The sequence below is a fragment of the Archocentrus centrarchus genome, chromosome 4, assembly GCF_007364275.1.
Source record: "Archocentrus centrarchus isolate MPI-CPG fArcCen1 chromosome 4, fArcCen1, whole genome shotgun sequence".
NCBI lineage: Eukaryota > Metazoa > Chordata > Actinopteri > Cichliformes > Cichlidae > Archocentrus > Archocentrus centrarchus.
Window position 1 is genome coordinate 27,434,835 of NC_044349.1, and position 13,773 is coordinate 27,448,607.

The 13,773-nt window shown below is 39.2% G+C and overlaps 1 protein-coding gene across 3 annotated transcripts in view; it reads left to right on the forward strand.

Moving 5' to 3' along the window:
* The window catches only part of suco (SUN domain containing ossification factor), a 44,153-nt gene that overhangs the window by 18,178 nt on the left and 12,202 nt on the right, over nt 1-13,773 (forward strand). Inside the window, exons 2-15 of one of the 3 annotated variants that reach the window (XM_030727784.1) lie at nt 2,464-2,578; nt 4,676-4,777; nt 5,172-5,500; nt 6,356-6,496; nt 6,827-7,010; nt 8,164-8,275; nt 8,603-8,730; nt 9,040-9,107; nt 9,218-9,325; nt 10,719-10,824; nt 11,813-11,833; nt 12,129-12,184; nt 13,031-13,122; nt 13,441-13,506. In XM_030727784.1, coding sequence (XP_030583644.1) covers nt 2,464-2,578; nt 4,676-4,777; nt 5,172-5,500; nt 6,356-6,496; nt 6,827-7,010; nt 8,164-8,275; nt 8,603-8,730; nt 9,040-9,107; nt 9,218-9,325; nt 10,719-10,824; nt 11,813-11,833; nt 12,129-12,184; nt 13,031-13,122; nt 13,441-13,506 — 1,628 coding nt within the window. The remainder of the gene's footprint in view (nt 1-2,463; nt 2,579-4,675; nt 4,778-5,171; nt 5,501-6,355; nt 6,497-6,826; nt 7,011-8,163; nt 8,276-8,602; nt 8,731-9,039; nt 9,108-9,217; nt 9,326-10,718; nt 10,825-11,812; nt 11,834-12,128; nt 12,185-13,030; nt 13,123-13,440; nt 13,507-13,773) is intronic. The other 2 variants (XM_030727785.1, XM_030727786.1) reach the window with 2 other exon arrangements.

The following is a 13,773-nucleotide window of genomic DNA, read 5'->3' on the forward strand; positions in this document are numbered from 1 at the left end:
AATTTAAAAAGCAAGACAGACTGGAGAAACACCCTTCAATCATGTTATGAGCATTGATGTTACATAATTTGTTTGTCACACAAGAATACAGAGGGCAAAGTGGAAACTAGTAATCCACAACTTATTGTAATACAACAATTATTTCATTTTTAAACTATAGCATCTATCTTAGTAAGGACTCATAACTACACATTACGTTTCCCTGCAAATGTTAGGTAAGTCTGTTTTTATATATTGTGTTTCTGAAGGAATTTTTTTTTAATTTTTATTTTTAAATCTTATACTGGGACTTGGTGAACGCCATCAGTAGAGCCTGACTGATATAGCCTTTAAGACTGATATGAGACCAATATATGGTGACTTTTTACAAATTTGAGATTTGAGAGCATTTAACATGAATACAAATATTATTGGTCCACTTTAAATGACTTGCGAAATTAAATTAGAAGGCTCTTCAGTATTAATATTTCACACCTTCTCAACATTTGTCTTTTTGTTTAGTTTTTCATAAATCCAGAGCATATTTTGGGCACGGCTTTAAAAAAAAAAAATGCTTTTGTCATCTCTTATCTCCCCATTTAATCTCTTCAAAGAATACAAATGGCAGCGCTCTGTGAGTGACAGGACACTGACTTGCACAGATGGTTGTCTGTCAGTGATTGCGTATGTTGCTCACTGTAGATGTCCTTACTCTTGAAAGCCAGGCTGACAGGGCGCTAACATGATTGTCCATGTGCTTCGCTCTCTCCTGACATTGATATTTGATCACTCGAGGGGAACAGCTTCAGCCTGAGAATCACATGGTAACTTGCAAGTTGAGCTGCGTCTTTGTGTCTTTCTGTGCAGCAGTTACTGATGGGTGTTTTTATGTTTCAGATTTGAGCTTTGGATGCTTATTTTCATCCATCCATCTATCCATCCGTCCATTCAGTTCCGCTTATCCGTTTACATGGGTTGTTAACTATTTAACTGTCTAAATATTTTAATGCATTGAAGTGTCCAGTTTTGTTTGCCTATCTAAGGGGCCACTGTGGAGTTTTTGGTTTAAAGCTAATGGGTTTTCAATTTAATTCAATCCACATACAAATTAAACTAATGGCTCCAAAGCAGTGTGCTGACTGACTTATTAAGTTGAGCCATTTGTCAGTTAGTTGGCACTATAGCAGGGTGAACTTGTTAAGACAGACCTTCTTTTTAATTTCTTCTCCACTAATACAGCAATAACCTGAGAAACAGCTGTCCCTCTCGTTCCTGTGTCCCTGTCTTGTTTCTGTGTTTAGTCTTTCGCTTTGTTTGTCTTTTATTAGCTCTGGCTGTTATGGTTTCATAACCTTTCCATCCCTGTTTGAACTCCTTTTTATTAACTGACTGTTGCAGTTGACATTCATTTAATAGAAAGCCACTTTCCCCCTAGTGACACTATATTAGAACACGCTGTGGGTATGTTTTTGTACATCATGGGAACACTTGGAAGTCAGTGATTATAAATGAGAGGCGTGGGAATCACTGGACATCTCAAAATGACAATTTTGGATAAAGTGTTTTTTTTGCTATAAATGTGTGTGCATTACTCAGTGATTACTCTTCAGTGTTAGTAACGTTGTGTCAGTTCAGTGAATTTGGCTCTTGGATTAGCTTTTCCCTGAAGTGAGTCCTTTTTTTTAACCACAAGTTAATTTACTTTCATTCTCCTTACCCTCAGTGATTTGATGTGGCACCATGAAGAGCCACAGTGTCGTGAAATTTGCAGAACAATCATTTTATAGCACCTGCATGTTTTTAATTGATATTTATCACCAGTTTTAACATTAACTCATATGAAGCAGGAGTACAGTACTTTTGATCTGCATATTTCTGTTGTCCTACTTCTAAATGGCAAACAGAGCACTAGGTATTCAAGATGTAAGAGGCAGAAACAGGCTAGGCTGTTTTTTTAACCTTGACTTTGAGATGGCTAAAAGAATTACAGCAATATCCTGAGCCTAGCCTGTTGAACAAACTCAACGCTATTTGCCTTGAGCAGCTTGTAAGAATACACATAAATGGAATTTGGTTTTCCCTGCTTTGTTCATTCACTTTCTGCATTCTTTTCCTCTTTCTGCCGTCCCTTTGAGTCACTTTTGTACTTGAGGCTTTCTCTGCACTCCTAAACTCAGTGCTTTAATTGCCTGTGTGAGTGGCTCTCCCCTCAGGGAAAGATGTGTATAGGATATACAGCCTAAGTGTTCTTTAAACTGCATAACACCCAGTGCTTATGTCATCCTGTTATGCAGTTGATGCTGAATCATGAGTCTTTGTTTGCATACCCTTAAGGAGACCCTTATGGTTTCATGGTTTTAATCTGGTTGTTTTTTTTGTTTTATTTTATTAATTTTTTTATTTTAAAGTACTTTTACAGTAAAATTTTTCACGTACATCAAGATTTTGCATTTTCTAACAGATGTTCTTATGTTGGTCTTCCAGGTACCCGAGTCAACATGTATATTGTTCAGAGCAGAGCTCGTCTGGCCCAGGTCAGTCTCGACAGGAGAAAGATCCTGACGGCCTCGAGCAGGAGCAGGACTCCACTCAAAACAAGGTGTGAGAAAGTTTTGGCTCTCTGCGTATCTCAGCTTTTGATTAGCGCCTGTAATGCGCTGCTGTTTGATGAAGTATACAGTCATTATTAATGGAAAAGAAATTCAGCCTCAGCATATAGAAATGGTCTTCTTAGTGTTATGCTCACCCAAAAGATTATGTGGTTAACATTTCTGGCTCAGCCGTGGGAAGGTGAGCAATATTTTCACTCGTGATGAAACGTATGAGTTTGCAGAACACTAAGAGGGCTGTAGTGGGAGTGGGGTCATGAGCTTTAGTGACCCAGTAAAGCTTGATGAAAAACAAGTTAGTGTTGTGCTTGTTAAGTGGGCACATATCGGCCTGGTATCTGGGTCCAAACTTCTACTTTGTTGGCTATGGCTCTTGTTATATCAGTGAGCTGCACTGCTGTGCTCCTTGTTTTTCCGAATGGCAAGTATTCAAGTAGCAGCATTTATATGGAGCACACCTTTAAGCCAAATTATTAAAAACTCGTTGTATGCTTCAAGCTATCATTTAAACCCTGCAGCAACATATTAATCAGTAACTATATATTTTTTTTTGGTAGGGTCATCTCAGACGCTTTTATGTACTATTTTTCCTACCATGTGATAGCTGACAGATGCTGTATTTGAATGAATACTTGTGTTTATAGTAGCCTAAAGATACCCTGTTAGCTCTTGAGTGGCAGATAATGATGTCAGCTTTACTGACAAATAATGGACGACTGTAATATAACAGATGTACAGTACCAGTCAAAAGTTTAAACACACTTTCCCAGTGACCCCCCAACCTACTGATAAGTAGGTGACATGCTCTACCTCCTGCATTACAGCCATAATGTAGGATAATATATAATATACTGTAAATAGTCCGGCACATCATGCACATTGTATATAGTGTTATTATTATTAGTAGTATTAAGGTTAATATTGTTTGTTGATTTTATATATATTCTTTTCTTAATAGTGTGAATTATTATATCTTTATTTATATTTATAATAACTGCGGCTGCTGTTACACCCAAATTTCCCCTCTGTGGGACAATAAAGGCTGTTTCTTCTTCTTCTTCTTCTTAAACCCTACGAAACCTTTCGACATTAACCTTTTCTTCATTTATGTCCAGAGTTACTTTATTACATATTATCTTTAGAGATCAACTAGCTAACTGTAGCTTACAGTTTTTTTCCTCCCCCTAATAAAAAAATTATTTAGCATAATATTTTTCTCTAATGGGGTTATTTTATCTACTAAAAGCACTTATATGAAAAATCCGCCTTTTTTTTTTTTTTTTTTTTTAAGGTCATATTTATGCAGACATACAGAATAATGGTTTGTAACTTATTGAAGGTGAAAATAACATTGGTTGTTTAACTTTACAAACTGTAATCTCATTGTGACATTGAAAGTTCATGAGGAAGCTTCACAAAGACTGAAAATGATGGAAGATTAGAGCCAAATCCAGGTGAATGGTTACTTACAAAGCAGCCTAGTTACACGTTGTCAGAAACCTGACCTTCTCTGGAGTAGAATGAGTCATAGAAGTGATTTTTTTAGGTTAGGACCTGCCCTGTGGGGTCAAACTTCTGGTTCTGCGTGTGTTTTCTCTGGCTTTAATGATTGAATACTGTTTATAGTACAAGTCAAAAGTTTAGACACACTTTTGACTTGTACTATATATTGAAAGTGGTTCATCCCAAGTCCATGAATGTCATTGCAGCCATTCAGAATAGGACAGGAGAATTTTAGATACCCTCACTTATGAATTTTAAACCTGAAATGCTTCTGTGTGTTTGTGTGTCAATGAGTATCAAAATGAATGATAATTTGGGGAAGTGAATGAGTCTTGGTATGCATTTGGGGGCACAGAAGAAAGAGAATCATTGTTTGAGGTCCAGCAACAAACAGGCCTGCCAGCAGCCCTGGCAGTCTGTCATTAGCCTTATAATGTTGCCTTTGTCCATCAACAAAAGGCTTTTTCACATCCAGAGATGCAAGGACCTTGTTCCTTTTGACATTTTTACATAAAAATGCATTTTTAGAATAAACACAATCCAGTGTATCCTCTGTATTCTTACTGTTATTCTTTTTCTCCAAGGTGGTGGAAGAATGGAAGACACACACATCATACGATATGGGGCTAGAGACAGAGAGAGCGACACGAGAGAAACAACAAAAGCAGAGCATAAACCATGAAGAGGTAAAAACATTTATCGTTTATTGAAAGTTTTCCAGATCATGGCTGACAAAGTAAAAAAATAAAAAATACATCAGTGACCAATACTAAGGCGGGCTTTAAAAAAGGATAACCTGTAAAAAAAAACAGCAGTTAAGGTTGTAAGTATCTTAAAGGTGGAGTGTGAGGCAGAGCTCAGCTTGTTGCTTTTTTTTTTTTTTTTTTTTCTCAAAAAAATTTGCATGATAAACTCAGGACTTTATTCTACAAATGGGACACAAAGTCATAAACTGGAAAAGGAGAAAAAGTAAATGAGTCATATTGAACTCAAGCTGATGACACTCAGAGAAGTTTAGGGAAGTATTTAAATTGGATCATAAATTCTGTAAGTTCTCTTGTCTTTTTCTTCTGTTTGCAGACTGTGAAGCCACAAGAAGCTGGGGTGGAGGAAACAAAGCTAGACCCAGAGTCAGATACTGTACCTGTTGCTCCTGAGCCAGAACCTACCCCAGATCCCCAGGCTGACTTGACTCTGCAGACTCAAACACAGGACCATGACCATGAAGTCCCGATGCTCCCCACTCCAGAATCATTTCCAGCACAGGGCCAAGTGTCCACAGATGCCCCAGCAGAGACCTCAAGTGAGGCGCACGCTGCATTTCCCAGTCTAGACTCGAACCCAGACACATCCCCAGATGAAGCTGAAAACAAACCTACCTCACAGAATGCTGGACCGACCCACACAGGGTAAGCCCAGTTTCACTTCATCAATCCAGTGACCCAGTCTCTTTCATTAGAAGTTGTCTATGTAACCACACAACTGAGATTGGAGAACTGAAATTATAGTCCTAGACTGCTAAAAATCATACTGCACGACTTCTTTTTTTTTTTTTTTTTTTTAACGGTTAAAGCCAGTTTCAGAACAGTTCAGGTTTAGCATAATAAACTATTTCAGTGCCACTATTGTCATGTCAAGTATTGCAAATGTTGTTTTGGTATTTTTGTTGATTGACTTATGTTCCTCTCAGTTGCTTTTTTTTCCCCCCTCAATTATTTACACAAAATGGATCATCACCCACTAGAAGAGGAGCCCAAAGAAGAGTTGGCATCTTGGACATTTCAAATTTATTTTTCATGGAACATTGTGCTGGAACAAGTTACCACTTTTTTTTTTCTTTTTCCTAATGAATTTTGTAATGAAAGTTTAAAAAAAAAAAAAGGAGAATCACTCTATGGACATGGAACTTTGACCAGAATTGTCTAAATATCTCCGAGTTTGGACCTACAAGAAGAATATGTCCTTGCGTGATATCTTCTCTCTTCAGAACTGGGACATTTCAATAAATGCCTCAAGGCACGCTCAGTTGTCCGCCAGTAGGCTACCTCTTTGCCCCCTCTTCGTTCTCTCTCTCTCTCTCTCGCTCTCGCTCTCTCGCTCTCTCGCTCTCTCTCTCTCTCGCTCTCTCTCTCTCATGCTCTGTGTCATTTATCTCCACTCTGTTGTCCCCATCCCATCCCACCCCTCCCCCACCCTATCCTCCTCTCTCTACCCTCCCCAGTGTAAGAAGGTGTGGTAAACGCCATGTCCTTTCTTTCCCTCAGTGCAGTACGCGTTGCCAGTGCAGGAGATGAATTCCCAGTAGACAGCTTTGTCTTTGCTGAGCACTCTGATTCACAGTACGGGGTCATTGCCCCCGAATTGGCAACCTGTGAAAACTCCCCTTTTGGCAGCCCTCTCCTCAGGTGAGTTTCTAACCACCAGAAGCCAATCAAAGCACAGAGACCGATTATGAAGGTACAAGCTACACCTCTCTGCTGTGCCCAACCATCGACCGCTGGCCTTGCTCTCAAGTTAATACTGATTTTTTTTTTTTTTTTTTAATTTCCCTGTTCCATTGTTTTTCCTGCTCCAACCAGGGACTGTCAAAATTGTCAAACTCAAATTTTTTTTAAGTCATATAATCACCATGGCCATACTTATTTTTATTCTATGCCCTTCTGTTTCCTTATTCCACCCCTCTCCGTTTCTTTTTCTTCCCCATACACCACATTGGCTCTCTGTCTGTGATATAGTGTGGATGAGGCTGCCACAGAGGACCAGCAATCAGATCAGAGGCACATTTCTGATCTTGAAACAGAAATTCAGTCCACTCCAGGCTTAGTGGACCAGGAACAACAGCAGCGTGAGGTGCTGGAAGATGGGCTTCCTGTTTCGAACCACGCAGGCAACACGTCACACCACCACCAACAACAGCAGGTTAGCAGCTTTGCGGTATTTGTGAATTTTAATTTCTGTTGTGAAAGAGGCTAATTACATGTAGCACGTAGACAGCAGGGATAAAAAATGGAAGCCAAATTAAAAATACAGGACTGTGGTGAGTATTTTCTGCAGATATGGCCTGAGGCATTACAAAGCTGCTGCTATCATGATGGACTGTTGTGAGAAAAAAACTGAACAAGGAGCAGTCAGCGTCCTTGATTCAGGTGAGAAGTTCCTGAAATGTGATCCGGGGGGGAGGGGTATTTTGGAACAGCTGTTACAGGCAAACACAAGCACTAAGCTTGGATATAAGCATGATCAGTGGCCTAAGGTTTCTGTGGGTCATTTGGTCAGTCCACCTGTCCACACAGGCTGCAAAACTCACTCTCAAAACTGCTGTCTTGGTGGCCATGAATGTTATAAATATTCAGTGTGCACATCTGTTCTAGCAAAGGGCAGCATTTGAATGTTTCAGTTCGCAAAGGCTGAGTCAACTTGCTGTCAGTTGCGTTTTCACAGTTGAAGGACGAGTGTACCCAGGAGAAAGTACTCCATTTCAGGGGGATTGTGTACATGGTGTTTTTGTACTTCATTTTGCTGATTTGAAGCTAAGATCTGATGACTAATCTGTATGTGGCTTACAATGACTCTTGTTGGGGTGTTTACATAAGAGCCTGTCTGAGTTGTGGATTTTCAGGATCAGGCTCTCTTGTGAGGTCCAAAGGGACACTTATATAATCCATCAAAACATTAATCACAGCTCAATGCTTCTCAGTGCTTCAGTGGCCAGGGGCTAGCTGACTACCATGAACGGTGGATGGGAGTCTCTTAATTGTTCCACCACACACTATCCTTGTATGTTATGTTACTTGCATAGTGAATTACTGATGCCAAGTAGCCTTGTTAGCCATATTCACTGCAGGAATTTAAAATTTACTACTTCCTCCACCATGTAAAAAAATGAGCATATTATTTGGTGATTGTAGTTCTGATATTACATTCTGGATCTGTGTGTGTGTGTGTGTGTGTGTGTGTGTGTGTGTGTGTGTGTGTGTGTGTGTGTGTGTGTGTGTGTGTGTGTGTGTGTATGTGTGTGTGTGTGTGTGTGTGTGTGTGTGTGTGTGTGTGTGTGTGTGTGTGTGTGTTTCAGAAAGGAGAAACCAATATCGCCAGGGAGACTGATCCCTCTGTGCCCAGGAAAGAGGACATCCCCACCTTCGATGAGTGGAAGAAGCAAGTCATGGAGGTGGAGAAGGAGAAAAGTAAGTGCATGTATTATTAAAACATACACTGAAATGGCGCATGTGGCCCATTAAGTTCTGTTTAAAGCTTGGGCTTTAAACAGTCTTGCTTCAAAGCTTTTAGTTTCATCAAGTATGTCTGTCTTTTCTCTGTTACATCCTTCCTTATGTTCTATTTCTGTTCATCTTCCTCTCTTTTCTCTTACTTGTCACAATGTGCACGCTATGTGCAGTGGTCAGCGGAGCGTGTGTTTATGCGTGTTGCGTAATCTCTCTACTGTTTGTGCTTAGGCATCACTCATTTTCAAGGCTCTCTAACAGGTTTAATGCAACACTTTCTCTGTCCAGGTCAGTCTCTCCATACCTCAACCAGCGGCAGTCCCCATCCTACCAAGAAGGTCCAGAAAAACTTTAAGAATAATTACGCTTCTGTGGAGTGTGGAGCCAAGATACTCTCTGCCAACAGCGAGGCCAAGGTTGAACACAAATCATGCCCTGCCGCCTACACACAAACACACAGCCTCACACTCACAAGGACACAGACGTCATGCTGTCATATTGTATCAGCAGATGTGTGAGAAACAGTGTGAAATCTCGTTTTACATGTGCGCTCAGCATTTAAGCTAACACGGCTGATATCTAGGCACACATGAAACTGTGTTTTTAGGCAAACAAACAAGCACCGTCTACAAGGAAACACACTGAAAACATTGTGATAATGGTGGAAAGTTAATTTACCACACTTTTTTTTTTTTTTTAATTAATTATTTTTTTTTTTTTTCCAGAGCACATCTGCTATTCTCATGGAAAATATGGATTTATACATGCTAAATCCATGCAGCAACAAAATCTGGTGGGTCCCACTATAAAGGTTGTGCTTAACTGAGCCCAATTTTTAGGTTTGCAAGTTGCATATGCTTAACTCTTTTCAAGAAACTTTTCCAAACTTTTGTTTGTCTACAGGTTTGTGATAGAGCTCTGTGAGCCTATTCAAGTGAAGCAGCTGGACATAGCAAACTTTGAGCTTTTTTCATCTACACCCAAAGACTTTCTGGTTTCCATCAGTGACAGGTATACTCTTGTTTATTTTTCTTTTGCCTTATAAGCTAGTATATTTTTGAAAGAACACTGTACACAACAGGCTGTCAGACACATATAGCAGACAAAGACAAAGCTCTGTGTTAGCCAATGCCACACCATTTACTTCCCCTGTACATTAAGAGCTACTGCAATCTACCTCTTTGCTGCACTAGCCCTACAGCTGCCTCATTCATGATCCCACATTGAGTTGATCTCTAATAATGTCTAACAATGGTCAAAGCTTCAAAGAGGGATACTGCCTACAGCTAATGTTCTTTTAACTTACTCAGATAATATCATTTTGTCCACACTGGGTTTTTGCAATGTTCACATGTAGCCTACACATGAATTATTACAAGTCAGTTATGTAATGTTGCTGCTATTGCTATGTCAACATGACTATCAGCACATCTCTTTTACTGTCACTTTTGCTGAGTGTCACATGCCTCAGGTGTAGGTGTGTGTGTGTGTGTGTGTGTGTGTGTGTGTGGGAGGGGGGGGGGGGCAGGCACCATGCCAAAAAATGAAATGACATGCAGCTGCTGCAAGACTCAAACCATCCCCCTAAACATGCATCTCATATAAGCTGTGCGGCTGCACTAACCTGCTAGAATGGTATACATTAGCCTTGCATCTACATTTGCAGGATGTTGTTTACAGTTTATTTTCACTTGTCATTAAAAGTCAGTAGATGGCCAAATGAATAGAAAAGCTCAGTGTATCACTGAAGAATGATAAAAGGAAATTATTGTAGAGACCCTTCAGTTATCTTATTTGTGGCTGCATAATTTTAATTTCACAATAATTTAAAAAACCCACACAAAGTCTTCAGTATGATGCATTTGGTATTTCACTGACACTAATTTATGTATATAGCACCAGTTCACAACAGCAGGCACCTCAAGGTGCTTTATTGTAAAGGAATGACCCTACAATACTAGAAAGAAACTCCAACAACCACTTGTTCCCCTATGAGCAATCACTTGGTGACAGTGGGAAGTAAAAGCTTGGTTTTAACAGGAAGAAACCTCCAGCAGATCCGGAGTCAGTCATCTACCACAACTGGGTGGGGGTGAAGGGACAGAACAGTACCGTATAATTTAATTTAACCAGTTCTGCCTTCAATTATTTTTTTCCTTTAGTATTATCATCTCTAAATGTAGTGCAGTCATGGCTTGCATTGTCTTTGCTAAAGATTTATTTCTAGCACCATCTTGCACTGTAACACAAATAATTCCCACCCTTTAGCGTGGAACGACAGACCTCCGGTCATAATGAATGCAGCGGAATTTGTACCCACCCTGCGAGGACATGCCAGATGACGTGTGATGAAATCGATCTCCTTCACATACATATCTTAAGTTTCCCCCCTCTCTGTTTGCAGATATCCCACCAACAAGTGGGTAAAGCTGGGAACTTTCCATGCCCGTGATGAGCGCATAGTCCAGAGCTTCCCACTGGATGAACAGCTTTATGCTAAATATGTGAAGGTACTCCTGTTTTCTTGCAGCTAGAATTGTAATATGTTACAAAGGGAGGAAGGATGAATAGTAAATGCATCCATTCCCAGTGGCATATTAGAAATCGCAGACATAAACATGCACACATACAGACACACTCAGAGTTCAAATTCATCTCTCTTAAATGCTCACATATCTATGATTCTGTCTGCATCCAAAATTCAACCTAGACTTGCCTCTTTTCTGCTCAAATTGTGGCATAAACAAACAGGCCAAGCTGTTCATTGATGGACATCACATCTATTTTTGTCACACACACACACAGCCTCCCTCTAGGTCAAGTTGTTGTTGTTCACTGTGTTTGTTAAGTGTGCTTCTTTCTGGTTAACTGCATTAAGGGTTGCTGTCTAGTCTTTTTGTGTCAGTTTGTGAGTTTTCACACAACACAGGTGCATCTATTAAAAGAAATAGAGAAAAATAGGCTGTATTCATTTGAATGTGTGATGGAAAAGTGAATGCTTTTATAAACTGTCTCTTCTATTATAATCACTGTTGCTCACTAAATGTTCAGTGTTAAGCAGATGATTAATGCTTGGATAATTATCCTTATTATGGGACAAGTGTGGGTGTTATGTGGGGGAGCTTACTGTTGATTCATGTCTATTCTGAAACTATTTTGTTTTTATTACATAAACTGTTTTTTTTTTTTTCCTCTATGAAGATTTCAGATTCACCTATTTGAGTTACTTCCTGAGCATCTTAAAACTCTGCTTTTCTGTTGTTTTACGAGTAGTGCGCGTTCCCTCTGTCTTGCTTTTGTGTCTTTCTTCCTGCTTGTTAGAAACTGTTTAGTTTCTTGCCTGTGGTCTGTTGCAGAATAGCGGCCTTGCATCTATCAGCTGTGTAGAAGACAGCTGACCTGTACACAGATTCTTGACTTGCTTGTAGCTTTAATCAGCCTTTACTGATTTCTTTTTCTCTCTCCTTCTGTCCCTCTCCTGTCTTCTTCTCACATCAGATGTTCATCAAGTACATAAAGGTTAGCACTCTTCTGTCTCTGTCAGTTATGATGTGGGCTGAAAAAAAAGAACACTTTTTTAAATTTTTTTATTTTTTTGTACACTATAATGGGTGAGCAGAGCTTAATCTTTAATGCATGTTGATAATAAACAAGCACAACATGCACATAAACTATGTTGTCAGAGTTTGGCAAGTCTAGTGATTATTTGGTGGATTATGGGTTTATGGAGTGGTGCATATTACTATATTTTTGGGCCTTTGATTTTTATATTGTAGATATGTTCAGGGTAACAGTTTGTCTGTTGTCCTTACAGGTTGAACTCCTCTCTCACTTTGGATCAGAGCACTTTTGTCCCCTCAGTCTCATCAGGTATGTTAGAGAATTACTTTTCTCCTCCTCGACAGTTCTGTGGTCTTATTAACTAATAAAACTAAATGAAATAAAATAAAACTCTTTTAAACAATTGCGGCAAGAAAGTTAATATTTCCTAAAATGTTAAACTGTTGCGTAAACAACAGTCGATTTTTTTTTTTTTTTTTCTTCTTTCTTCTTTTTTCTTTCACAAGTTTACATCCAGCTTGCATCATTATATCTTAAAAGTTTCTGGCCTGCTTTTCTCCTGGAAATCAATCTTTAAAATGCATGCACCATTCATTTTAATAAGGTTTGACAAACCATCTTTAAGGAAGTCATTTAATGTGACTTTGATTTTATTTTGGTACAAATTGTTATCTACAGTAATGACATCAGTGTCTTAGTTCAGACTGCGCAGTACTGTAGTTCGAGGAGCTCTGCAATTTCATGAAATGTCTGTTAGGATTAGATTTTGTTGGTCACTTATTAGACACCATCTTAGTTGTTGTTTAGAGTGAGTCCTTCTCAACGTTTTGTTGTTGAGGGTTAAGGATGATGTAAAACAGTCCAGCACCTTTTTTGTTTGTTTAAGTCAGCACTGACTTCCTTCAGACTGTCCACAGCAAAGACCATAACTGAACAACCACACAAAAAATGAATTTGAAAAACCTGATTGGTGATTGATATTTCTTTATATAGACAGTCATCACTTGTGAGTCCGGGAATATATTTAATTTCCTTGAGGTTTTTGTTGTGTTTATGTGCATCAGAAAAAATTCCACTGCCTCTGCTGTGTGGTATTTTCAACCCTTGACCTTTTCTGTAGGTATGTTTGTGTAACACTGTTTGTGTTATGTGTAGGGTGTTTGGTACCAGCATGGTGGAGGAGTATGAGGAGATAGCAGATTCTCAGTACCCCTCAGAGAGACTCGAGTATTTGGATGAGGACTATGGTAGGATGGTGTTGTGCTGTTAAACCTTGTCTTTTGGATGCTGGTTTCAAATGTACAATTTGTATGTAACTAACAGAAGGAAATAAATGTGTTAATATCAATAAATTCATAGTCTATATGCCTCCATTCTGCAAAACAATGCATGTGCTACAGATCTGTAGATGACAAAGGGCTCAAAAAAGTTAAATTTCATTGTTTTCCAAGTCAGTTACCAAATACCTTGAGCCTAAGGACCTCCACTGGTTTACTTCATCAAATTTTTTCCATTGCGTTCTGATAAATGTGATTTCAATTAAATGCTACTGTGTTTCTCTTCAGACTATCCTCCTGGCTACCAACCAACAGAAGACAAGGCCTCTAAAAACCTGCTTGGTTCAGCAACCAGTATGTACTCCCACAGACACAAACACTCATGTAGTTTATAAAAGCCAAAATCCAGTCGTGGAAAAATTTTGTGTTTTTTTTTCGGAGGACTGAAGGTAGTCCGTTGAAAAACTAAGTATACCCCATGATTCAGTAGCTTGTAGAACCACCTTTAGTGGCAATAACTTGAAGATTGTTTTGTGTATGATTTTTATCAGTCTCTCAGCATCGCTGTGGAGGAATTTTGGCCCACTCTTTACAACATTGCTTCAGTCTGTTGAGGTTTAC